Here is a 26234-nt window from a genome sequence, read left to right as displayed (position 1 = left end):
TCAGCTGGGGCAGCAGGAGGAGGCCCGGAGGGCGGCAGGGCCAGAGCGTGGGGACGCTCACGGCCACCTGGTGTGACGGAGACGGGCTTCTAGACGGAGAACCACCTGCAGGGCAGGCTAGACGGAAGCAAGGAAACCGGGGAGGCTACTGCAATCTCCCGAGTGACAGAGGTCGGGGCTTGGGTCAGGACCTAGTATGTGCGTGGTGGGGACGGTCAGCTTCCGGATCGGCACGAAGGCCAACCAGAGCTGACGATGCAGGGACGTGAGGCACAGGCGCGGGGCGGTCAGGGGTGTTCTGGGGCTGCAGCCTGAGAGCCTGGGAGGACGGAGCCCTGGCGGGTGGAGATGGAGGAGACCGCGGACTAGGGGCTGTGTGGATCTGGGATGGGGGGCAGGGCGGAGTCTGGGTCGCACAGGCTGTGTCTGCGACGTCCGTCAGAGGTCCGAGGGGAGACGCTGAAGAAACATCGGGCCGGAATCTGGCTAGAGCCCACTCCGGACGCACTGCTGACCGTTGGTCCGCGTCTCGCAGGAGCGGGAGCAGGTGAACCCCCGAGCCCCCCCCGGAGGCGTGCGGGCGGGAGGGTCCGGGCTCCGAGCCGGCACCACCTCCCTGCTGTGGCCTGGGGGAGTCGCAGGACTCTGTCCTGCAGGTGTCTGGCTTCCTGTCCCTCCAGCCTCGCCTGGGCCCTGGGCCCTGCGGTTTGTTCTTCGCCGGCTCCGGGGCTCCCCCCTGGCAACCCGAGCACCGCACCCAGGTCCGGCCCGAGTCCCTGCCTATCTGAGTGGCGCCAAACTAAAGGAGGAGCCGGGACATAAACCCAGGAACTCCACATCCACTGTTGTTCCTTTTTTTTTTTTTTAATTGATTTTAATGTTTATTTTTGAGAGACACAGAGCGCGAGCAGGGGAGGAGAGAGAGAGAGGGAGACACAGAATCTGAAGCAGGTTCCAGGCTCCGAGCTGTCAGCACAGAGAACATGAACAACATGGGGCTTGAAGCCACGCACCGCGAGATCATGACCTGAGCCGAAGGCGGGCGCTTAACCGACTGAGCCGCCCGGGCGCCCCTCCCCCAGCTTTATTGAGGCAGAGTTGACAAAATTATATGTAAATGTACAACATGATGTTTAAAAGACTTTATTCTTTTAGAGTTTTAGGTTCACAGCCAAGTTAGGAGGAAGGTAGATGGCCCCTAGAGCCCCGCGTCCCCGCCCCGCCCCCCCAAGGTCGATGCGTTACAACTGACGAAGGTAAACTGAGGCATCATCGCCCGGCGTCGAATTTGCGTAGGACTCACTCGTGGTCTCGCACGTTCTGGGGGTCTGCACAAATGGTAACGAAGCGCACCCAGCACTGCGGTATCACGAAGAGCACTCTCGCGGCCCCAAAACTCCCATGGGCCCCACCCACCCATCCCTCCCTCCGCCCCCACCCCAACCCCTGGCCACCCCTGACCTTTTAACTGTGTCCACAGGTTTGCCTCTTCCAGAATGTCCTAGAGTTGTGATCATTCAGCACATAGCCTTTTCAGATTCGATTTTCACTCAGTAACGTGTATTTACGGTCCCTCCGGGTCTTTTCGTGACTTGATAGTTGGTTACGGTTTAGCGAATATGGATGTTCCAGGGCGTTTGTCCAGTCACCCGGTTGCTTCCAGGGCTTGGCCATTACACATAGAGCTACAAACATCCGTGTGCAGGTTCTGGGTGGACGTAAGTTTTCAACCCCTTTGGGTGAGTACCAAGGGCGTGACTGCCGGGTCGCGTGGTGAGAGTAGGTTTCGTTTTGTAAGAACCCGCCAAACCGTCTTCCCAAGTGGCTGCATGACCCTGCGTCCCCGGCAGCAAGCAGTGAGCACTCTCGAGGCCTCGCGTCCTCACCAGCATCCGGTGCCGTCGGAGTTCGGGTTTGGGCCACTCTGGTACGTGTGCAGCGGCGTGACGGCTATAAACTGCTTGTCCCTGATGGTTTGTGCCGTGGACCGGCTCTTCAGGGGCTTGCCTGCCACCTGTGTGTCTTCTTCGGTGAGGTCTCTGTCAAGGCCACCGATCCATTTTCTGGGCGGGTTGGTTTGCTAATTCTGGAGTTTTGAGTTCTTTGTATGTTCTGGAGAAGTCCTTTCTCAGAGGTGCCTCTTGTAGATATCTTCCCCAAGTCTGTGGCTTGTCTTCTCATTCTCTCGACAGTGTCCTTCAAGAACATGTACAGTGTATTTTAACAAGTACAGAGTATTAGTTCGTTCATGACTTGTGTCTTTGGTGTTGGATCTAAGAAGGTACCGCCACACCCAAGGGCACCTTGCTTTTCTGCTATGATATCTTCTACAAGTTTTATGGTTTTGTGTTTTACATTTAGATCTAGTATCCATTCTGAGTTAATTAAAAAAATCTTTTTTTTTTTAATGTTTATTTTTAAGACAGAGCACGAGCGGGAGAGGGGAAGAGAGAGAGGGAGACACAGAATCCGAAGCAGGTTCCAGGCTCCGAGCTGTTAGCGCAGAGCCCGACGCGGGGCTCAAACCCACAAACTGTGAGATCATGACCCGAGCCAAAGTTGGATGCTTCACCGACTGAGCCACCCAGGCGCCCCAATTCTGAGTTAATTTTTGTGAAGAGTGTCAGGTCTGGGTCTAGATTCATTCTTTTGCGTGTGGATGCAGTTTTCTAGCAACATTTGTTGAAAAGACTATCTTCGCTCCATTGAGTTGTCTTTGCCCTTTCGTCAAAGACAAGGTGACTATACTTGTGTGGGTCTCCTTTTGGCCAATGTGCTGATTTATACACACGCTGTAAAATGATTATTACCATCAAGTTAATTAACACATCCATCACCTCACAGGTAAACTTTTATTTGTACGTGTGCGTGAACAATGCTTAAGATCTACTCTTAGCAGAGGTGCCTGGGTGGCTCAAGTCAGTTAAGCTTCTGACTTTGGCTCAGGTCATGATCTCACGGTTCATGAATTCGAGCCCCACATCAGGCTCCGTGCTGGTAAGTGCAGAGCCTGTATGGGATGGTCTCTTTCTCCCTCTCTCTGCCCCTCCCCAATCATGCGTTTTCTCTCTCAAAATTAAAAAAAGGATTTACTCTTAGCAAACTTCAAGTATACCGTACAATATTATCAACTACAGTCACATGCCATACCTGTTTCTTCTTCTGAAGTACCTTTAAAAAGGCTTGAATAAAGGTGTAGTATTTACTTTCTTTAGATGGGAAACCATCTAGATTTATAAAAAGATTTCCAACCTCTCCAGAAATCTCAAATGTAAGTTAGAGCAAGGAGTCTGGTAAAGGGCGTTGGCAAAGATGAAAAAGTATCTACAGAAAAGGTATGGGGAGACTTAATATTAGTGCGGGTACAGACTTACGGATACTTTTTATGAAAAATGCAAAGGCTTCTGAAAAGCAGTATGGATACACACACACACACGCACACACACACGTACATTTGACCCAGAGTGGCCTCCTCTCTCTGGGGATCACAGAACAAGTAGGGTGCCTTCCCAACCTCTCGGTCAACCCATACAGTAGACGAGATTACGACGGGCCCCGTCACGACAATTTTCCAGAGGAACTGTTCTCCTGCCCTCATTGCAGACAAGGATAAAGAGTCATTCACCGCAAGGCCCTGGGTGAGGCCCAGCAAATTCACTGTGACGAACAGCGAGCCCCACACAGATGCCCTTCCGAGGGTGGGTCACCAACACAGCCCTAGGGAAAGACACGGGTCATGCTGAATCGTGACAATGTGGTGAACTCGAATGACCCAAGAATCGTTTTCAGAGCCTTTATCAAAAAACCATAAAGGATGTGCTTCTTGGGGGTAATACGGGAGGAAGAGCCATATAACCTTGAAAATTCTGTTTTAGTTTCAATTTCTCTTTTTACGCTTCATTCTCTTAACACCAATAACCTCAAGGCAGGACTTGCGCATCACACCCTAACAAACACCCAAAAACAAAAGGAACCGCTCTCACTGCCGCATGTGACAAACATGGGGAGACCGGGGGAGCCCTCTGCTCCGAGGGGGAGGGCAGTTTCCGCGGGAGAATTCCCTTCCTAACAAGTGAAACTCCTCGAGCAGTCTTCGGTCCTTACAGAGCCCTACCACCTTCTGTAACTTTTTTCCAGGTCAAGTGAGCTTCTTTGGGAAAGAAAAGAACTATTCAACAATAAGGAGGGAGTGATTAGAGACGAATTAGCACATGTAAAACTTTAAGAAAGCCCCCAAGGGGCACCTGGCTGGCTCTGCATTTCCGCCCAGGCCAAAGTCTCACAGCTCGTTAGCGTTGGGCTCTGTGCTGACCTCTGTGCTGACGGCAGGGAGCCTGTTTGGGCTTCCCCATCTCCCTCTTTCTCTGCCCCACCCCCGCTCACCGTGTATCTCTGTATCTCTCTCTCTCTCTCTCTCTCTCTCTCTCTCTCAATAACAAAACATTTAAAAAGAAGAAAGGAGGGGCTCCTGGGTGGCTCAGTCGGTTGAGGGTCTGACTTCGGATCAGGTCGTGATCTCATGGCTCTTGAGTTCAAGCCCCACATCGGGCTCTGTGCTGACAGCTCAGAGCCTGGAGCCTGTTCCAGATTCTGTGTCTCCCTCTCTCTCTGACCGTCCCGCGTTCATGCTCTTTCTCTGTCTCAACAATAAATAAACATCAAAAAAAAAAAAGAAAAAAGAAAAGAAAAAAGGAAAGCACCGAGAATTTGTTTTTTAATTAAAAACTGAAGATCATTTACAGTTCTAGAACACACCACCGCCGAGACAGGTCGCGACACTCTGTCCCACGTGCTCAGGGCCTGGCTGGCGGTGCCGTCACCCGCACCAGCAGACGCCGTGCTAGGTTCCGGCTGACACGGAGGCTGCGTCGGGCCTCGAGCCGCTCCACCCAGAGATGGTGGGAAGCAGGCCGTGGAGACAGGCGCACCAGACATGGCAGAGGGGGTCCCCAGGAGCGTCCTGAAGTGCCGAGGGCACGGGTGGCCCTCTCAGCAGCACGATGCCCTCGGGACCGAGCCTGGAGCCGCTGGACGGTGCGCAGGTCATGAGGGGACTGCAGTGAGGTCATACGTGTTAGGAGCGCACGTGCCTACAGAGGGCTCAGAGGGAGAAGGGAGCTGTGCACTGACCCGACATGTGCCTCGAAGGCCTCTGCTGACACAGTGCAGTGGGGACAGGTCCCGGGCGCCGCTAACGTTGGTCCGGCTCACAGCCAGCGGGTCCCCAGGCCCGGTCCTCCAGGCCTGACCACGGTCGCTTCCGTCTGCCTCAAGACAGGGGTTTCTCGTGTTGCTCGGGCGTTCAAAGCAAAAAATGGGGCGCCTGGGCGGCCCAGTCGGCTGAGGCCATGAGCTCCCGGTCTGGTTCATGAGCTCGAGCCCCACGCACAAAGCCCGTTCCAGATCTTCCGTCCCTTTCTCTCTCTGTCCCTTCCCGGCTCATGCTGTCTCTTTCAAAAATAAACAAAACATAAAATAACAACAAAAGAAACGAAGGTCACCAGCAGAGGTCCAGACACCAGAGCAGGCCTCGCTGCTTATCACCCGCTGGCTTTGAAAACGCAGAACAAGCGCTTGCTGGAAAACACAGATCTCACGGGTCTCTTCTCGCAGTTTTCAGAGAGTCTGTCTGAATACCTTTAAGCGGACCCATCGATTCGCTAGGGCCTGTCACAGAGAAGGAAGTCCCAGCCAGCGTCGAGATTCCTAAATCTAAATAACTAGACATTCTTCTGGTTTTAAAAAAAATCACAGACCAAATATGGGAGTAATCATCTCCTCTCTCCACAGTCCTATTTCTCGACTTTTATTTTTGGTTTCCTAGGCTTCAGCAAAACAACGTGGTCGCTACCAACTTACAATTACATTCGGGAGAACCCGTCACCGAACAGAGCAGGGCTGCCTCACTGACATCCACCGAGCGGAGAATCTGCGAAGAATCACGCGCCCTGGCTCACGTGGCGCAGTCCTGCTGTCCGCACGGTAAGCAGAGGAGAGGTAGCCACCGAGGGGTAGAGGACTGGACCTCACGCTCCTTTCCTCCCCAGGAGAGGAGACTGGCCTTCAGCAGACCTCCGTGGCAGGGACCCCGCTCAGGCGGCCGGACAGAACGCCGCCGGCTGGGGGCTCGACCGTGGACTTCTCACGATCCCAGAGGCCACGTCCAAGATCAAGGTGTCAGTGATCTGCCTTCCGGAGAGGGCTCTCTTCCTGGCTTTGCTGTGTCCTCAAGCCGCCTTTCCTCTTTCCTCAGTGGCAAGGGCAGGCAGGAAGTGAGCTCGTTAACCTGAATTACTTCCACACAGGCCCCATCTGTATATACTGAAAGGGTGGGCCTATGCCGGCCGACTCCATCTTGTTCTGTGTCCTTCACCTTGACCAAGCCTCCTCCCCTTGAGTAACCTCCCGCTCACACTCACCCGTTCAAACCTCCCGATCAAAACACGCCCAGCAACCTGACCTGCGTAACAGGACTCCGACCCTTCCCCAGCCAATCAGCTGAGGCCACAGCCATTACCTCACCAACTGCCCCTAGGCCCCAATAAAACCTTTGTCCTTTTGAAACTCGCTCTCTCTCCGGTATCTCACCGCTGTGTCATCTCACCGCTGCGTCGGTGCAGGTAAGGGATTGAGCTCGAGCCAGCTCGAATAAAGGCTCTTTGCTTTTGCATCGGACTCGGCTCCCTGGTGGTCTTTGGGGATCACGAATTCTGGGCATAACAATACCGGCCACACTGGGGGTCAGGGCTTCAACATATGAACTTGGGGGACACGGTCCATCGCAGCTATGACTCAGGTAAGGTGGCCTCTGGATTTTAAAATTAGGTTAAAGCAGGATTTGTACGCCAAAGAGACACTCTGCGGAGGTGCTGGATGCCTAGTTCGGACACCTGCTGTGGTGGAGCAGCGAGTCCGACCGACCCGTCACAGAGAAGGGGCTGTTCCCGAGCAGCTCTCCCGTCCCGTTCCGGAACTACCAGGATGTGAACATTAAGAGACCTCTGGAAATGGAGACCAAGGTCTTTCTAAGACACGTGACCTAAGGCCCCAGGCTCGCCCGTCGGGACAGATCCCACTGGGACCGACGTGTGGCTTCACGGCGCCGGTTCACCACCACGCAGGCTGCCCACCCGGGACCGGGTCTCCGGATTTGTTTCCTTTCTCCCATATCCCATGAGCCTGTCCTGAAAGAAGGCAGAGATCCTCTCGGCTTTCTCGACCCCCAGCAATGGAGCCGCCTCCCCGCTCTGGCGTAGAAGACACGGGGACGCTCCAACAGCCTCCGTCTGCAAAGCACCAGGAACACATTTTGAGAGCAGCAGCAGCTTTTGAAAAGCTGGTATCTTCCACGACACAGCGCCCCGCCTGGTCTACGCGGCGGTCCCTCACGGCACAGCGCCCCGCCTGGTCTACGCGGCAGCCCTCAAATGTCTCCGGGAGCTGACAAAGCAGACAGAACCACGACTCTGGAGCTGTAATGAGGCAGCTGCACGTTAGGCAACCCTAAGAAGGAATGTGCTTCCTGAAGGCGTCCTGTTCCCCTTCTCACGAAAAGCGGCCGGGCCTCCTCCTACCTAGAGCTCCACGCACTCTCGGTTCCGCACGGACGGTACGTGCACTCGTGCAAACTGCCCAGCAGCCTGGAAGGTCTGGGAGGCACGATCTCTCGCCTCTGTACTTCCAATCCTGGGCCCATGAAGAGGCGCCGCCCCATTAAAGCAAAATCAGACGTTCAGCGGGGGCGGGGGGGGGGGGGGGAGCAGAGCAGTGGCAGCAGCGAGGGCGCTGTGGGATCTTCCCGAGTCTTCACCTGAAACAGAACCGCGGATGTGACGGAACGAGGTGACCAGAAGCACCGGCGGGGACGCGGAGCGAACCGGAACTCTCCTGCCGTGCTGGTGGGAAAGTCCAATGGCCAGAGGGATCAGCTGGCGTTCCTTGAAGTCGAGCACCCACTGCCCTGTGGCCCAGCTGTTCCACTTAGAGAAATCAGAGCACGTGCTCGCAGAAGGACTGGCCCGTCGGTGCTCAGGCAGCTCTCTCCACAACAGCCCAAACGGAGGGGACAGCCTCGAACGGGAGGATGGGCGCAGACTGAGACATGCCTACAAGGGGCACCACCTAGCAGTGAAGGGAAGCCAACTACTGATACCCATGTGGGGGGGGGGGGGGGGGGCAAAATAATTACACCGACGAAAAGAAACTCTGGCCACAGACAGTTTATGTTGCATGACTCTATTTATACAAAATCCCAAAGAACACAAATTAGTCTACAGCGACGGAAAGCAAACGGAAGGTCTCCCGGGGGATGGGGTCAAAGAGGGAAGGATCTCAGAGGGGCGGGGGGGGTGGGGGGGGTGACAGGCAGTCCTGGCGAGAGGTTCCCAGGTGAGTCCACGGCCCACTTTACCTTCACGCCATTTGCTGCCTGTCGATCACACCGCCACAAAGCCGCTAAAAAGCACAGTGGTGTGGGCACTCCACAAAGCCAACGTGCGGCAGTGAAGGGCACGGCCCGCCCAGCACAGCCCGCACACCCACGGGGAAAGGCACAGCGGGGCCACTGGGTCCTGACGGGCCCCTGAAAAGACAACCCCAAAGGAAACAGGGGGTGTCCACTGCAAAGCATGGTGGGCCGGCCTGAGGCCGGTGGCTGGAGCAGGGCGGCTGTCCTCCCCCGGTGGTGACGGATGCAAGGGACCCGCTTCAAGAAGGTCTGAGGGCTGGAGCCGTGGAGCCCGAGATCCACCGCAGCCAAGCCGGCAGGGACCCGTGTTGTGGGGACACAGCCAGCAGCACAGCACAGGGACGACAGACAGGAAGGAGAGGGACCCAATGCAAGCGGGGCAGGGCCAGAGCCGGGAGAGTGCTGGGAGCCAGCCGCCACATTTTTAGCATTATTCAAGATTCAAAAGAGCAGAGAGCTCTGTGGAGAAAAACGACCTGAACTAAATGTTTAGGAAAATGAGCGACAGGAAAGTGTCGATCCCACGCAGAGCTATTCTCAGAAAAAAGAAAAGGAAAATAAAAGCCTGCTGACAGCGAGAGCACTCCAGACAGACACCACACAGGTCCAAATGTGCGGCTTCAAAGCCTCAAACAACGAGATCCAAGATGGGAGGGCGGCAAATTAGTGCTAGAAAACACCAGAAATAAGGTGACAGAGCTCAAGAAAACTAGAAAGACAACTACTTTCAGAAATGAGAATCGAGAGCAAATGAAGGCAGTAAGTAATGCCTTCAGAGACAGGATGTCACCAGGAGGACAACTTTTAAAAAACAAAGGAAACTTAAAACATAAATGAGATTCAAGAAAAAGAGGAAAAGACCAAGGATGGCTAACCCAGATGTTCCCATACACAGAACAAGGTCCCTCAACCCCAAAGAAAACCAAGAAAAACAGAACTCTAAGCCACAATTCAAGGCAAGCTTCCTGAAGTAGCAGATTTGGAAATGTACGCGCCAAGAGCTCACCATATTCCTGCAAATTCTGACCGCGGGCAACCGACGCGGGACACAGGGACACAATCTGACACAGTAAGGACTGGAGAGACAAGAACAAGAAACCCACGCCTTGGACATCTAGCTAAAGAGCACATGACTTATAAGAAGGAACGTAAGACTCGTTAGACTTTTCATGCTGGAAGAAAACAAAATCGGTAGTTTAGATGCTCAAGGAAAGAAAATGTGAGCCAAGGATTTCTATCCTACTGCTTTCAAGCATAAAGCAAACAAACAAAGTTCAACGTGGGGAGCTCAGGGAATTTGGTTTCCAAGAGGACACTGACCGAACACTGGCTGTGTGGCCATGAAATGCACAGGAGGAAAACCAGAGGAGGGCAAGAGGGGGAGATCTTATCAAGTAATGGCCGGCAACGTACACCCAGCACTGTTTTCACTAGAATACGCGTTAGTGTTCGTATCCACACACTGCATGTTCAAGTGGAAAAAAGCAAGCTGGTAATTAAGGAATATCTATCCCAGGATCCTCAGTGTAGAAGGAGACACAGACAGAATATAGAAGAGTTAAGTACTCTGAAATCCTGAGTTTCTATTGAGAATATCAACACGAACTCGAATATTTCATCTTTAAAATATGTGTACGTGCATGTTTTAGAATTCTGTTCCCTGAAAAGGCCTAGAGGCAAAGACCAACCCCACAGCAATGAGCACCTGAAATACCTTTTTTGCCAGGGGCACCCAGCTGTCTCAGTCAGCAAAGCAGGCAATTCTTGATCTTGGGGTCATGAGTTCAAGCCCCATATTGGGTGTGGACATTCCTTACCTTGAAAGAAAGGAAGGGAGGGAGGGAGAGAGGGAGAAAGAAAGGAGGGAGGGAAAGAGAGAAGGAAAGAAAAAAAGAAAGAGAGGAAGGGAGGGAAAGAAGGAGAGAAACAAAAAGGGAGGGAGGGAGGGAGAGAGAGAGAGGAAGGGAGGGAAAGAAAGAGAGGGGAGGGGAGGAGTGGGGAGGGAGGGGAGATTCTTAGAGGAACAGCCAATTCCAGATCTGGAGGAGGAAATGTACAGATGGGTCTTGAGTCCCCACACAGCAGACGGCAATGGAGCAGATGACTGGGGGCACATACATGCGTGGTCTGTGTGTGAGCATGCCAGGGCACGTGGACTGCGCACGAGTGTGCCCGTGGTCTACACGTGTAAATGGGTGTGGTCAGTGCACATGTGTGTCCACATGAATATCCAAAGAAATCAAGAGCCAACCGGAAGAACCTCCCTCCTACAGGCCAAAGAAGCTACCATGTGGTTTCAATAAAGATAAAAACCGCAATGACCTGAAACCTGTCAAGCAGGCATAAGTACACAAGCTCACAACACACGTTATGAAAATATATAAATAAAAAACCTTGATCGGTCGCCCTCTAAAGACGACAGACCAATCATCTTTGCGTGTCTGCTGACTTCCCTAAATGAACGCCACTACGGCACAACCAGACAGGCGACAGGAAGCATCTTCTGAAACCACTCCAGCCGATAACTATGGGCAACGTCCCAGAGTGTCACCACTTTGGAGCCTGAACGACGAGTGGGTCCGGACACTGAGCACCGGCAGCTGCCAACGCCAAGACGACGACCACAGCCTGCAGCTGCAAGTGACCGCACGCGACCATCTATCGTTTGCTGAACACGTGGAACCCGATCCTGATCAAGCCTCTGGGTCCCGCTGCCAACTTGCAGGAAATTCAGAAGACAAAAGAAAATGCCAGACTGTGCCGGGAGAGTGTATATGGAGAAACCTAGACCGTGGGAAACGACAGGACAAGTGGCCCAGGTTCCTCAACGGGTAAACCTTGTGAGGATCCCAATAAATGGCAGGGGAACCTGTAAATTAAAGAAACTTAAGAAATCTCAAGTTAAAAAAAAAAGTACACAAGGCCGAATTACCATAAAGAAACACAAGCAAGTCATTTCTATAAAAGTCAGGATTAATTTTGGAGGGAGGGAGGGGCTGTGATTGGAGAACGTGGAGAGCCTTTCTGGGGTGTCCAGCCAAGTTCTAGTTCTCGCCTGGGAATTAACCTTACAGAAATAATTCAAGAAGCTATACATTTGTATCATTTTCTGTGTGTTTTTATGATAAAACAAAGTAGTAAACAAATAAAGGTAAAAGTAAACAATTATATCAAACTTTAACTTGCACAGTGCTTTTAAGAAAAACAGCCAAAGTGGGGCGCCTGGGTGGCTCAGTCGGTTAAGCATCCAACTTCGCCTCAGGTCATGATCTCACGGCTTGTGGGTTCGAGCCCCGCATCGGGCTCTGTGCTGACAGCTCAGAGCCTGGAGCCTCCTTCGGATTCTGTGTCTCCCTCTCTCTGCCCCTTCCCCAGCTCACAGTCTGTCTCTCAAAAATAAACGAACGTTAAAAAAATTAAAACAAAACAAAAAACAGCCAAAGAAATTTTAAAAGGTTTATTTATGCATTTTGCTATGTAAGTAACTGCTCCTATCAGTGGTCAAGCAGCCAGGACTACGGACGTGCAGGCCTGCCTTGCGCACAGGTGCCCGGGCAGGTAAGACCCAGTCCGCTCTCTCTGCACCGAGGTGTGGGCCCAGCCCTGACTTGCTCTACTCCACAGAGAGATACAAGTCAACCAGAATATTCTGAGACTGAATCCTGCCAACTGTAAGGTAAATAAACACTTTTAGAATACTTCCAGACTTCCGGTCTGCATTTTAAAACCACTGCTGTATTCATGCCTTATTAAATCAAGTCCTAAAATTTCTGTCCAGATGGTCATAAAACTAATGAGAACAGTGTCCAACCCAATAAAGCATAATGCTGAAATCTCAAATAATGCTCAGATCTCAAATTTGTTCAACGTATTATACATGTAACCACAGGGAATCACAGAATGACCTTCTGATGTACTTTCTGATTTATTTTTCACACCAGTAAGGAAAGGTAAGAAAAGAGTCACTCACGGAAGCTTTTCCAAGAATTAAAATTACTTCGTTCAGTCTTCAGATTGCTTAGCTCCTTCTCTTGCTAATCTGTCAGCTTCTTCATTGCCTATAAATCCCGAATGACCAGGAACATGCATCTGTTAAATAAATTTTGTTTCTTTTATCTTCACTGGTTTTTTACATAAGCAATACACGAGTACACCCTTACTGTAAAAAACACAACTGTTCCCAGTGGCCAGAGTGGGACAGGACTCGCCTCCCCACCCCCCGACACAGTTCGACAGCACAGCCTGCCTGCCCAGGGCACCTGTGCAATGCAGGCATTTGCAACAATCCCATTCTCATTCTCCACAAACTTGATTTTCCTGTTTGTATTGCCTTCTTTCCCCACTGAAAGATGGAACTGGGAGGGCTTTCCCGGCAAAACACATGTATGTACAGACACACAAATATGTATCCAATGCACGTACTTTATTGTCTTTAAATGCTGTCCAAAAGAAGGGATGTATGTATATAACCACTGTTCATATCTAAATGGCCGAAAGGCAAATTTAAACCCTAGTTCACCAAACTGCTCCCAGTAGTCCTAGGGAGGGATGACAGGGTAGGGTTCAGACAATGCTTGTCGTTCAACGTGCTCTGTATTGCTTGAACAGGTAGTTTTAATAAAAACTATTTATTATAATGTTTATTTTTTTATTTTTATTTTTTATTTTTGAGAGACAGAGAGAGACAGCATGAGCGGGAGAGGGGCAGAGAGGGAGAGAGACCCAGAAAATGAAGCAGGCTCTGGGCTCTGAGCTGTCAGCATAGAGCCCGACGCGGGGCTCGTGAGGCTCGAACTCACACGCTGTGAGATGGCGACCTGAGCCGAAGTCGGACACTCAACCAACCAACCGAGCCACCCAGGTGCCCCTAAAAACTATTTATTATAAGAAAAACATTTCCAGGGGCGCCTGGGTGGCTCAGTCGGTTAAGCATCTGACTTCAGCTCAGGTCATGAAATCGCAGCTTGTGAGTTCAAGCCCCGCACCGGGCTCTGTGCTGACAGCTCAGAGCCTGGAGCCTGCTTCAGATTCTGTGTCTCCTCCTCTATCTGCCCCGTCCCTGCTCATGCTCTGTGTCTGTCTCTCGATAGTAAGTAAATATTTAAAAAAAAAAAAAAAAAAAAAAATTAAAAATAAAGAAAAACATTTCAATGTTGGAAAAGAAGTCATGTTACTAAAGTCTTATCACACTTTACTTTTTAAAAATTCCTCATAAATTAGTTTTATCTTGACATTATGGCTGATTCCCAAGAAACCAACAGTGACTGTCACAAGTCACTTTAACAGTGGGAGGGGAGGAGAGGGAGCCCAGGCCAGGCACTAGTAAGCACCGCGAAGACAACAGAAAGAAGACGGAACATCCGTCTACAACGCTGCCTGAAGAGTGTGGTCTACACACGATCATACCAATAATGAGCAGTGTTACTTCTGCGATGATCGAGAGTCAAGTGTGTTCCAATTTCGAATACGCGCTATGATGTTAATTTCGTGCAAACAGTTATTTTACCTCTCAAGTCGTTAAATCACTTGCAGAAACCACTGATCTCTCCGTTAACTTAGAACATTCGGTCCTGACGGCCAGGTGACAGCACCGGCTCGGAACACACTCACCCACTGGATGTCCATGCCGCGGGTCAGCTGCTCCAGCACCACAAAGTCCTCCTTGTTGATCACGTCTTTCCCCGTGCTCGTTTTCCACCCGTTCTTCTTCCAACCTTGAACCCAGTTAGTGATCCCTGGAAGAAGTACACGCTCTGGTCAAGTAAGCTCCGCGAGCTCCAATGTCCCTGCTCCTCCCCCAGACTTCCCTCCTTCACCCGCCCACTCTTCCGCCTGTAACGGTTAAACTAGTGTAGGGCTAACGTGTAGCTTGAGAAATAACAGCTTTGTTCTGACACTGAAGGTTAAGAGATAACAGCCTTGCTTTACTCTTGTAAATTACGCTTCATACTCTTGTAAATTAGGCTTCACCAATTAAGGAAACAAAAGTTCAAAGAAAAGAGCATCAGAGGCAGGGTCAGGAGGATCCACTGGTTGTGACTTAATGGCAGAAAGTCTAAAATAATCACCTCATCTGGGGTGTTTCTAACTCATCTGGGAACTGTTTCTCTGTTCTGTTCCCAGGTGATGATAAAACGATGTGATCGGCTATAAAAAGTCTGTACCCCGGCTGTTCGAGGCCACACGCTGATCAAGAGTGTTGGTCCCGATCGGTCGGCCTTAACTCTCATTGCAATAAACTTTGTTGTGACTGTCACTGGTGCCCTTAGCATTGTTTCAGGAGTCGTGTGGATGCAAGACGCCGAGCGTGTGCAACTGCCACTTGCCCGCACGGGCTGTCCTCTGGCCCGGGATACAGGCCTGGCACGCTCCCCTGCTCAGCCCTGCGCTCAGACTTGTGCTGACCCACAGCTCCCAGCCAAAGAGGCCGCCTTCTCCGCCTCCCCAGCCCCCCACCCCGCGTCCTGAACACGGAATTTCCCGAAGGAGCTGTCAGCCCGGCCCCCTGAAAGGTACTTATGCTGTTTACACTCTAAGGACCACGAGAGCAGGGGCACACCGACCCCACTGCCCTGTGCTCGGTGCCTGACAAACACCTTGACTGTGGGGCACACAGCGGAGCAGCAGAACTGGGCTCCAGAACCTCAGCCTTTTCTTGATCTCTGACAAACCAAACGTGGTCCCCACCTGCCGTCTGCGTTCTGCCCCGATGCAATCCCTCCTACTGGAGAAGGGAATACCATTTCCCTTTGTGCTTACTAGGACAACACCAGAAGCAGCGAAAGGTAGAAGCTTACCATTTATAGTAAACATACTGTCCGTATACAGAACCAGCTTCTGGATGTTCTGAGCCTTCGCCTGCTCGATGGCTTTGCAGGCTGCCTTGAAGAAACCAGTCAGTCAGCATACTACAGAAACTGTTCAATGCTCAACTTCACTAATGCTCAAAATCACTCCGCCACTTAAACAGTCTTTCTCTTTCTGTGCTAAGTGTAAGGGGTATACTCTTTCTATGAAATAATGCTACACATACAGCTATTTGCAGGTTTTTGTGAAAGCACTTCTAGGATTTTTCTGGGAAATCCCTACCCATTGCAGTTGTTAGTAACCACAAACTAAGTTTCTTCTGGACTCTGAGTATCTTACACACACAGCGTGTATGCAGCTCACCGCCACGATGGACTTAACACTTGGTGGGAAATGTGTCTGACGACTTACATGAATTTCTGCTCTTTGGTTCGTCTGCCGCCCGGGAAGCCTAATGCCTAAGTTCCTGGTTTCAAAACGATACAAAGGAAGATGAAGTTAATTCTCAAAGTGATTCCATAAGCCTCTCAATGGAGGATAGGCTTGTATATATTTTTTTGACATATCAAAGCATCAAACAAAACACGCCAACAGTACTAACATTTTATGGAAAAGCATCATGGGATGGTCTAATAAAGAACCCTGGGCCAGAAGTCAAAAGCAAAGTTTTATTTCTGGCCCTAAAATACATTAGTGCATGGTCTCAGATGAACACTAAGCCCAGACACTCAGTGCAACCCAAGTTCGCCACCTCCTACAGGGTTCAAAGCTAAAGTGGGATACTAAGGGGAAAGAACTCAGTAGACCACAGATCAAGAGAAATGTCAAGCCTTATGATCACCGAACAGTTTATCTTACATTACGCCTAACACTGCTGCGGGTACCTGTGAATGACCACACCTGGCATCATCCCGACTCTGCACCTTGTGGAAAACGGGAGGTCACCTCTGAGCCCCCAGGTCTTCGGAAGAGTCATGGGGATGCGCTGGGTTCCAAGTCTGGAGACCTGCCCCTGGGACATCCTTGCCAAAACCACCCCGCAGGAGACCTGTGACTCGCCTAGTGGGGGCAGGGAGGTCATTTGGGTATAAGAGGTTGTCAGCGAGACACAGAGACGCGTCAGGACTCAGAGCCAAGAAAGGAAGGCTGAGGCCTCTGTCCTGAGCAACAAAGCTGTCAGTGTCAGCACCAGCCCAAGCTCGTTGTTCCGTCACCTCCGCCAAAGCCGCGCGCCAGGCGGTCACGCCCCGGGCTGTTCCCTCACAAGTGTTGGGCCAAGATTCACTCAGATTTGAAGGCTTTTTTGTTTACTCACAAAGGATGGCCCGGTCCCCAGTAAACACCAATTCCCGCACGTGCCCTCCTGCGCCCGTTACTGGAGCAGCAGCCGTCAGTGTAGACAACGACAAAGTCTCCTGGAAGAGGGAATTCAGTGAGTGCCACTGGATCAAGAGCACTAAAAGTGAGGATCTATTTCACAAACTCACTGAGCTAGCGTCCACGGGCTAAACTGCGAGGGTACTGTTCGATGCGGTCAGTACTTTCTGTCCAGGAAAACATGATCAGTTCCTGACCTGGCCGCTAGAAGGTCTAGTCCTCTGATAAACGTTAGTCTAATTTTTTTTCTTAGTATATCTGCCTCAAGGAAACTATGGTCTTTATTCTTTCCATCAGGACAGAGGGTCTGATCAACATACCAGTGCTGTAAGGAAGACGGCAGAAAACGACTGACATGAGGCCACTCTAGGGCCCCAGATGTGACCAGAACACGCTCAGCAGGGCGGTAGGAGGGGTTGAGTTGGCAGGTCTAAAAAGCAGGGCCATGGGAGCAAACAGAGGCCTGGCTCTATGAGCTGTTTGTCAAAAGGACTGCAGGCTGGACAAGGCACAGAGGGAGGGAAGAGGAGGGAAGGTGTTAAGTGACAGAACAGCACGCTCCCGACCAGAGCAGGGCCAGGAGTGTGGGGCAGCGTGGGTGCCGGGCGAGGATCCCTGGGGCTGGGAGTGTGGGGGGAGCATGGGTGTCGGGAGAGGATCCCCGGGGCTGGGAGTGTGGGGGGAGCGTGGGTGCCGGGTGGATTCCCGGGGCTGGGAGTGTGGGGGAACATGGGTGCTGGGCGAGGATCCCCGGGACTGGGAGTGTGGGGGGAGCATGGGTGTCGGGAGAGGATCCCCGGGGCTGAGAGTGTAGGGGAACATGGGTGCTGGGTGAGGATCCCCGGGGCTGGGAGTGTGGGGGGAGCGTGGGTGCCGGGCGAGGATCCCTGGCTCAACTGAATTTGGCGCTCTCAACATGACTACCTTCCTGGTCACCGAACTGTTTCAAATGAGAGTACCCATCAGGCACTGCGCCAGGTGCCACCGTACCTTAAGCCACCGTCAGTACCTTAGAAATGGCCATCCCTCAATCACTCCACAGATACACACTCTGACTACGGCTGGCAAACAACCCAATCAAGAACGTTTGGTCTTTTTACCTAACTGCAAACTTGATTTACACGGTTTTGTTTTTTTCAAGGTAGGCTCCATACCCAACGTGATGCTTGAACTCACACCCCTAGGTCAAGAACCACATGCTCTACCGACTGAGCCAGCCAGCCGCTCCGGTTTATACATTTGTGATACGGCTTAACACAACATTTTCTACTGGTTTTCCTTGAATTAAATTATGACATGGCTTATTCTTGGAGAAAACTTGGAACCACAAATACAGTGGTTTATATAAAAACGCTACTTGGGGCGCCTGGGTGGCGCAGTCGGTTAAGCGTCCGACTTCAGCCAGGTCACGATCTCGCGGTCCGTGAGTTCGAGCCCCGCGTCAGGCTCTGGGCTGATGGCTCGGAGCCTGGAGCCTGTTTCCGATTCTGTGTCTCCCTCTCTCTCTCTGCCCCTCCCCCGTTCATGCTCTGTCTCTCTCTGTCCCAAAAATAAATTAAAAACGTTGAAAAAAAAAAAAATTAAAAAAAAAAAAAAAAAAACGCTACTTATTCCAATTTTCTGTTCATACGTCTAAAACACAAAAAGGTGCTTTGTATACCATAAGTCACTAAACATAAACTGGTCCCTGGAGTTAGAGGTAGAGGACAAGGTGAGATCATTCATGTTTTGCAAAGGCTAAACGTCCACGGTGAAGGTACTGGTGCTGAAAGAGAGCTCTGTGCAGGCCCTTTCTTATGTGAAGAAGCTGAAGCCTTTGCACTTTCTCGTGTGACCTGAAATCCCGTGTGCACAGAGAATACTGATATTTCAAAAGATTATGATGTTTTCCATTTGTAGGCCACATAACGCTTTTCTAATGAAAGTCCAAAGTCTTAAGAATTCTGCAGTTTGATCAACTACAAGAGTAACCTTAGATTTTTAGATAATCTTTTCAGATAAGAACGAAGGTGGTGGCGCCTGGGGGGCTCAGGCGGTTGAGCGGCCGACTTCGGCTCAGGTCGTGATCCCACAGTCTTTGAGTTCAAGCCCCGCGTCAGGCTCTGTGCTGACGGCTCAGAGCCTGGAGCCTGCTTCGGATTCTATGTCCCTCTCTCGCTCTGCCCCTCCCCCACTCATGTTCTGTCTCTCTCTCTCTCTCTCTCCCTCTCTTTCAAGAATAAACATTAAAAAAAACCCTTTCTTTAAAGAATAAAGATGGTAAACATTAGCTCAAATTTCCTCCATTAAGTGGGAAGGTTTTACACCTATTTTCATGATTATTACATAGAATATTTACAAATCCAAGAAAAATATACCCATGTAAGAAAAAGTGTCTTTGCTAACTGAAGGCACCGATTCTGTGTTCTGTTTCACATGCTTCGCACACGGTTCTGCATTTTCGTCTCCGTCCAATGGCTCACGGACTCGCTTGTTTGTTTTCACTTGTGATTCTTGTACATGTTCCTTTTTCTCTCCTGAAAGATAGAGTCTACTCAAAAACCAGGAAAAAGGGAACACAACATAAAATGCTTAAGAATCCAGAAATTCAGTAAGTTCTGTATTATCACCGAATCAGACTTGAATACCCTCTGTACGTAGCCCTATAAAGAGGAACTGACTTCAGGCAGTCCACACCATCTCAGATTTTGATGGCCTGTGAAATGACTCTGAATTTTCCACGAAAAGCTTGGTAAGGGCGATTTGAAGGCAGGAGCAACATTTCTAGTGTAATATACCAAAGGTTCTGCATCCTACGGGGATGGCAGGCAGTGTCAAAGTCTGAGGGGCTCTCTCCCCAGACAAAGAAAACAAGGACTCAACTTTTGTATGTAAGATCAGTGGCGCCCATGGTTCAACACCTTACCCCCTACTGTAGACACTCTGACTCCGTCAAGGCCTCCAAGAAAGTTAGGCGGGCATGGGTAACGAAACCTTACGTACACAGATAACGGGACACGCTAAGAAAGGGAACAGAAACAAACAGCAGAAGGGACTGAATTCCTTCAGGGCAGTAGCCGCACAATTTTCTTTCAGGGGAAGGTGAAGTCGGGATTAACCCCGAAGGGATTCTCATACTCTCTCACGTTTTGTGGGAGCAGCTTCTCCTACATTATCATTTTACGGAGTGGGAATAGGGGCACAGAAGGAGCAGCTGATTCTATCTCCAAAACAACAACTAAGCCCAACACTACAGAGTTCACTTTAAGCTCTAAACCCCTAATGGGATGGAGAAATGGAGCTCAAATGTTGACTGAACACCTACCACATAGGTACACCAGTCAGGAACAGTTTCCTCAATTTCAAAACACATTAGAATTTTGGGGTGTTCAAAAAAGAAAACCCTGTTAACATCCAAGCCAGGATGTCCTGCCTGGAGTAGCTTCTCAACCCACACCCGTCAGAAGACCGCTAAGGTTATCTAGGCAAAATCTGAGTGAAGTCACCATATAGAGTAACGTTTGGTATTTCCACTCTGCTACATTTGTGTAACCCTGTATTTACCTTAAAAATATACCTCTAGGTACTTTATACACGTAAATCCCAAAACACAAGTATAGGTCAAAGGGTAATCTTGCAGAATTTTAATACTGCTCTAAATATCGATTTTATTTATAGTAAAAGAGGGTTATATTGACATGAAAGTTTTTACTTTTTCAGGTTTTTTTTTTTAAAGGTTTATTTATTTTGAGAGAGAGAGCACAAGAGGGGGAGAGGGAGGGGGAGGGGGAGGGGGAGGGGGAGGGGGAGAGGGAGGGGGAGAGGGAGGGGGAGAGGGAGGGGGAGAGGGAGGGAGAGAGAGAGAATCCCAAGCAGGTTCCCCATTATCAGCACGGAGCCTGATGTGGGGCTTGAACACACAAACCATGAGATCATGACCTGAGCCGAAGTAAAGAGCCAGACACTCTGCTGACTGAGGCACCCAGGTGCCCCTGGCATGAAAGTTTTTAAAGGATAGATAAGACTGAAGGAAAAAGAGGCCACGTCAGATAATTTTTTCCTTCACAAAACTGTGTTTTTTGAGTAAGTTAACCCCAAATCATCTTACAGAAATCGCAGTAACTGGCAAATAGCTCAAAAATCCCAAAATAAAAATATAGGTCACACTAAGGGAAAAATTGGGAAAGAGGCTAACACTTTTGCTTTGCTATAATTTTTGAACACCAAAAATGTTAAATCTCAATTTACATACATCAGTCACTAACTAGGAAGTCTCTGTAAACGTCTAAGAAAGGTGACTCATAGATATAAAGAAATACCTTTCCCTAGGACTTAGAGTATTTAATAAACAGAAACATATTGGAAAACTGAAGTCTGAATAAATTGCTAATTGGTTAAAACAAAAAAGCAGTGAAAAGGAGGTGTTAAGAACCCAACTAAGACAAGAGCCATACTCCTGAACTTGGACTAGGACACAATCTGCATCTGGGCTGCCAGTGGGATTATAACAGTGATCACAACACCTAACACTAGGGGCGCCTGGCGGCTCAGTCGGTTCAGCGTCCAACTCCTGGTTTCAGCTCAGGTCATGATCTCACAGTTCATGAGTTCAAGCCCTGCGTCAGCCTCTGCGCCGACAGTGCGGAGCGCACTTGGGATTCTCCCTCTCTCCGTCTCTCTCTCTCTCCCCCCCAAAAATAGATAAATAAATAAACTTAAAAAAAAAAAAGTCTGTTGAGTAAAGCTAATGAAACACCACTTTTTCAAAGTCGGTTAAGGTATACAGTTTACCCCTGAACAACCTGGGGGGGTTTAACACCCTGCGGAGTCGAGAATCTGAGTATAACCGTCGACTCCCCAAACACTTAACTACTATTGATAGCCTACTGTTAGCCGGAAGTCTTACTGGTAATGTAAATAATCAATTCACACATATTTTGTATATGTCTTATATATCGTATTCTTAAAATAGAATAAGCTAGACAAGAAAAAATGTTATTAACGAAAATATAACAAGTAAACCTATGTAATAAATACAACCAAGACCTCACATAAGCTGACCCACGTGGTTCAAACACGTGTTGCTCAAGGGTTAACTATATTCTTAAAATTTTGTGCTCTAAGGCAGTCACCCTTAGTCCTGCACACCTGATGTTCCTTATACTGGGAATTACGCTTCAATTAACGGTACTTTCTGCACTACGTGAAACTGGGGGAAATTCCGATCACGTGACTGTCCTACGCAAAAAGGACACACCATACAGGTGCACGCACTGAGACAACCTACGCTCACCACTTCAAAACTGTAGCCCATTCAATTCGATAACAGAACAAGCATTTTTTTAAAGATAAAATTAAGTACAGTGAGGACACTGAATGGAGCAGGAGACTGGTGTCCTGGCCTGTTTCTAACTCAGGTACTAACAGAACTCCCTAAGGTAAACTGCTTTCCGCCTGTCTCCTTGTCTGTAAAATGGAAACAAACGATCCTATCTGCTCCGTTATGAAGGCAGCTACACAGATCAAGTGACGCTGGGCCGTGCAAGGCTTTGATAAAACGCCACCGCGATGAGAGCGGCTGACTACCTTCTGGTCCATCCGGGCTTGCAGGCTTTCGGACAAAGGCCCAGGCCTCCTCCTCGGTGGCAAACTTCTTAAATCTGGCAGCAGGAAACCGGTCCACCTGGGCTCTACATTCGCTCCTGGAACAGAGTGCAATGTTACCTCCTTCCTCCCTTACTCATCCTCTTTCTAAGGATTCTGAGGTTAGGAATAGCGTGACAAAAGTCCGTCAGCTCCGTGGGGGCAAACCGTGTGTGGTTTTCTTTCCCGTCCAACACCACACCCCGTAGTGCTGCGTCCCAGCCAGACGGCACACCAGTCAGGAACAGTTTCCTCAATCTCAAAACGCATTAGAATTTTGGGGTGTTCGAAAAAGAAAACCCTGCTAACATTTCATTACAGCAAAAAGGTGAGCCTCTGAGCTGCTTCTACCTCAGTAGCACCGCTGCACAGGTAAACAACTGCGGGCACGCACACACACGGATAATAAACCTTGGTATCCTACGGCGGGGCGAGTCCTGGCCTGGAATCCGAACACCTGCATGCAAGTCCTACCGCATCACTTATTAGCCCCATGAGTTTCCTGACCACGGGAACGACACCTGAAAATAATAAACTCACCCACCTAAAGGGTTGTTACAGGGACCTAAATATCAGTTTATAAGAATTGCTCTTTTTAAAGACACGGGGAAGATTCGATTAGGTACCTTCAGAGTTCCGCTACGTGTAACCACTTGGAAATTGTTTCACTGAAACAAAAAGGAAGGAATAAGCGGAGAGCCCTGGTCACCTTACACTACATGTGGCATCTCTGACAATGCCAACAGACATGGAACGCAAGTCGGAGCCTCCGGCCGGGACCTGCGAGCCGACGCCGGCGGAGACGGGCCCCCGCGCGCTGCACCCCAGGCCGAGGGCCGCGAGCTCCGGGTGACAGCCCGCCTCCCAGCTGCGCGGTTGCCGGGGGCGCGACTCGGGGCCGCCCACTCACCAGGTCAGGAAGACCCCGGCCTTGCGGCCCCTCTTCACGGCATAGAACATGCCGAGACCGCTGCAGCCGCGGGCGCTGCAGCGCACGGCGGCCAAAACGACTCTGCGCGCGACGGACAGTAACCGGGTCATCACTCACTGCCAGCCATCGCCGAACTTGTTAGCTCCGCGCCTGGCGCTGTCGTCACACACACCCAGCTTCCGGCGGCGGCGCGGGGAGATGACGCGCGTCCCCGCGGAGCCGCAGACGAGGGGCGGGGCCTAGGGGCCTAGCGCCTGGGCTTTTCCGGATCAACTTTCTGGCCTCACAAAGTCGGACGTGGGCGGTCCGGGAGGGGCGGGGCCTACGGAGGTGGATGGGGACTAGGGCTGTGTGGGGTGGGAGTACAATGTGAGGAGCCCGGCAGCGCCTGGGCGTGTGGGCCGTGCCGACTGGGGGGCGGAGTCTAGGGCGGTACCGCGTGAGGGGCGGGGTCTGGGCTGTGTGTGCGCTGCAGTACGGCGTGAGGGGCGGGGTCTAGGGCGGTACCGAGTAAGAAGCTGGGTGTGGGCGGTGTGTGCACTGCGGTACCGCGTACGGGCGGGGTCTAGGCGGTGTGAGCAGAGCTGTACCTCCTGAGGGGCGGGGCCGCGCAAGGGGAGGAGGGTCTGGGCGGGGTGGGCGGGGCGGTGGTGAGCGAAGGGCGGAGTCTGGGGCCGTAACCGGCGGGGGGGGGGGGGGCTGAGTGAAAGGCGGGGTCTGAGCCGGGAGGGCGGAGCGGGGCTGAGTGAAGGGCGGGGTCAGGGCCAGGTGGACTGCGTGGGCCACCAGAGGCCCCTCCACATTGCTGTGGCGGACTATCTCTGCTCCCTTGGTGTGTTGTCAGCACTACCCAAACAAAGAGGTGGCTTGCGCTCTACTGCTTCAGTGGCTCGAAACACTGGCACTGCGCGATGAAAAAGCCGAGGCCGGAGGCAGGGCAGCGCCTTCCCTCAGGAGCGCCCCTGGGAAAGGGGGTGGGCCGCCTCCACCCCACCCACGTGGGTGTGTGACCCGCAGGAGTCCTACTCTTAATGCGCGGGGACCCAGGGAGCAAATTTAGCTGAAAAGGCAGTTCGTTAGAATTCTGCCCGATGTCTGACTTTGGTAAGCAAATCAACTTCTTTGAAAAGTCCAGTCCACTGGCAAGCCTTGCTTTTCTAATTAATTTTAAATGACTTTAATTTTCCTTCGGTGTTCAGTTCGGGAAATCTTAGGAACAGCTAGCGCGCGCTGCCCAAGCCCTGAGTATACAAGCTAGAGTAAGGCAAGCTGAGCACCCAGGAACCGCGGAGATGGGCACGTGACCCCCAGCCACCTGTTTGAGAAGTGCGTGCCAGACACCTGAGAGTCTGACTGTACCCAGCCCCCCCCCCCAACCCCGCCCGGGGGGTTGGGGGGCGGGGCGGGAAGCCAACACTGTCCATGCACTTGCATCAGGCACAGCGAAGGAAGAAGGAACAGCAAAGGGGAGATAGAGCTTGCTATGGTCAAGGGTGTTCTTGCGTGTGAACTCAGGGAACATCCACTTTAAAAATCTCAACTTCCCTAATTTAAATTTAACTTGGCTGGCACAAGAACAAACACTCAGATCAACGGAACAGAATAGACAACCCAGAAATGGACCCACAAACGTATGGCCAACTAATCTTTGACAAAGCAGGAACGAATATCCAATGGAATAAAGACAGTCTCTTCAGCAAGTGGTGCTGGGAAAACTGGACAGCGACATGCAGAAGAATGAACCTGGACCACTTTCTTTCACCGTACACAAAAATGAACTCAAAATGGATGAAAGACCTCCATGTAAGACAGGAAGCCATCAAAATCCTCCAGGAGAAAGCAGGCAAAAACCTCTTCGATCTTGGCCGCAGCAACTTCTTACTCAACACGTCTCCGGAGGCAAGGGAAACAGAAGCAAAAATGAACTACTGGGACCTCATCAAAATAAAAAGCTTCTGCACAACGAAGGAAACAATCAGCAAAACTACATTGCTACATTCCACAGCAAAACCTCACATCAGCAGAGAGCCCAATGGGGGACTTGAACTCACCAACTGTGAGATTATGACCTGAGCAGAAGTCAGTGGCTTAACTTACTGAGCCACCCAGCCACCTCTAACTGAAAATATTTTTACTGACTGGAGAAGGATGTTTACAAAGTAAACGCTGGGCATCACACAGGCTTGGGATATCCCTGCCCCCCCGACTTGCCCCTTACATGTGCACGCCCGCAGGTTTCTAGTAGTTGGGGGTGGTTTTCCAAATCTGCCCCTTCAGCCGGAATAGCTGTAGAAAATGCCCCCATGTAGCCTAAGGAACATGATTACAGAGCTAAGGACATGTTAACTGCAACCTTCCAGAGACAGTGTACTTTTTTTGTTATTTACCTAAAGGTGACCTCTTAGCAAAGTGTAATACCTGAGGATTGTCAGGTCAGCAGGGCTTTGTCAATCAACTTTCCCAACCTCAGGAGGACCTCAGCTAACGGGGGTGAGGTTACTGGTGTGCTGGCACCGTGGAGTGGTGTGGACTTCTGTGGGGCATGTGGTATGAGCACACCGCGGGGGTGGGGGGGGGGGCGAGGGTAGCAATGCAGCGTGTGTGTGCACCTGTCCTCCCCTGCCCCCGACCTAGGTGGTTCACACACACTGACTGCAAATCTCAGCTCTACAGTTTACCAACTGTATAAACTTGGTGAGTTGCTGAAAATCTCTGTTCTCTCCTCTGAAACACGGAGATAATGACGCTGTGCGCGGTGGCCGTGAATACAGACAGTGTGCAGCCTCTGACCTGGTGCGAAACACCAAGCGCGTTCCCAATGTCACATTAGTTCTTTTCATCCTGTCCATGTTCCGTGAAGATTAATGGGAACACTGGTGCTGCTTTTGATGAAATATATTGAAGATGAGCAAATTATCAGCTTCTGATAAAAATCAAGTGTATTTCTGTATTTTAGATATTAATATTTGAGCAGTTACCTTTCATCCCCCTGATAGGTCACGGATGTCACAGATGATATATTGTTACATA

General features: G+C 50.8%; 2 protein-coding genes across 4 annotated transcripts in view; one reads left to right on the top strand and one right to left on the bottom strand.

The window, feature by feature from the left end:
* Positions 1-26234, top strand: part of RPS7 (ribosomal protein S7) — a 117512-nt gene that overhangs the window by 76025 nt on the left and 15253 nt on the right. The window lies entirely within an intron of this gene.
* RNASEH1 (ribonuclease H1) lies at positions 1878-23367 on the bottom strand. 3 transcript variants are annotated; one of them, XM_019453114.2, is made up of 9 exons: positions 23184-23367; positions 22217-22332; positions 19009-19167; positions 16590-16689; positions 15686-15740; positions 15265-15349; positions 14078-14202; positions 12438-12556; positions 1878-2196 (listed from the first exon to the last, which is right to left on the bottom strand). In XM_019453114.2, exons 1-8 carry the CDS (start codon positions 23312-23314, stop codon positions 12470-12472), a joined length of 858 nt encoding a protein of 285 aa, XP_019308659.2. In that variant the 5' UTR covers positions 23315-23367; the 3' UTR covers positions 1878-2196; positions 12438-12469. The 3 variants fall into 3 exon arrangements, with proteins under 3 accessions (XP_019308659.2, XP_019308663.2, XP_019308651.2); XM_019453118.2 differs by lacking the exon at positions 1878-2196 and adding an exon at positions 10447-11850; XM_019453106.2 differs by lacking the exon at positions 1878-2196 and adding an exon at positions 11910-12136.

This window comes from Panthera pardus, unplaced genomic scaffold, assembly GCF_024362965.1.
Source record: "Panthera pardus isolate Hobbes unplaced genomic scaffold, ASM2436296v1 HiC_scaffold_26, whole genome shotgun sequence".
NCBI lineage: Eukaryota > Metazoa > Chordata > Mammalia > Carnivora > Felidae > Panthera > Panthera pardus.
This window is presented reverse-complemented; position numbering and strand designations above follow the sequence as displayed.

Excerpts from the sequence above, each read along its gene's own strand:
- RNASEH1 (XM_019453114.2), bottom strand. The coding sequence starts at position 23,314 with ATGACCCGGTTACTGTCCGTCGCGCGCAGAGTCGTTTTGGCCGCCGTG. Across the intron at positions 16,690-19,008 it reads AGACACTTTTTCTTACATGG|GAGACTTTGTCGTTGTCTAC; the intron begins GTATATTTTTCT and ends TCCCTCTTCCAG. Across the intron at positions 15,350-15,685 it reads ACCAAAGAGCAGAAATTCAT|GCAGCCTGCAAAGCCATCGA; the intron begins GTAAGTCGTCAG and ends GGTTTCTTCAAG.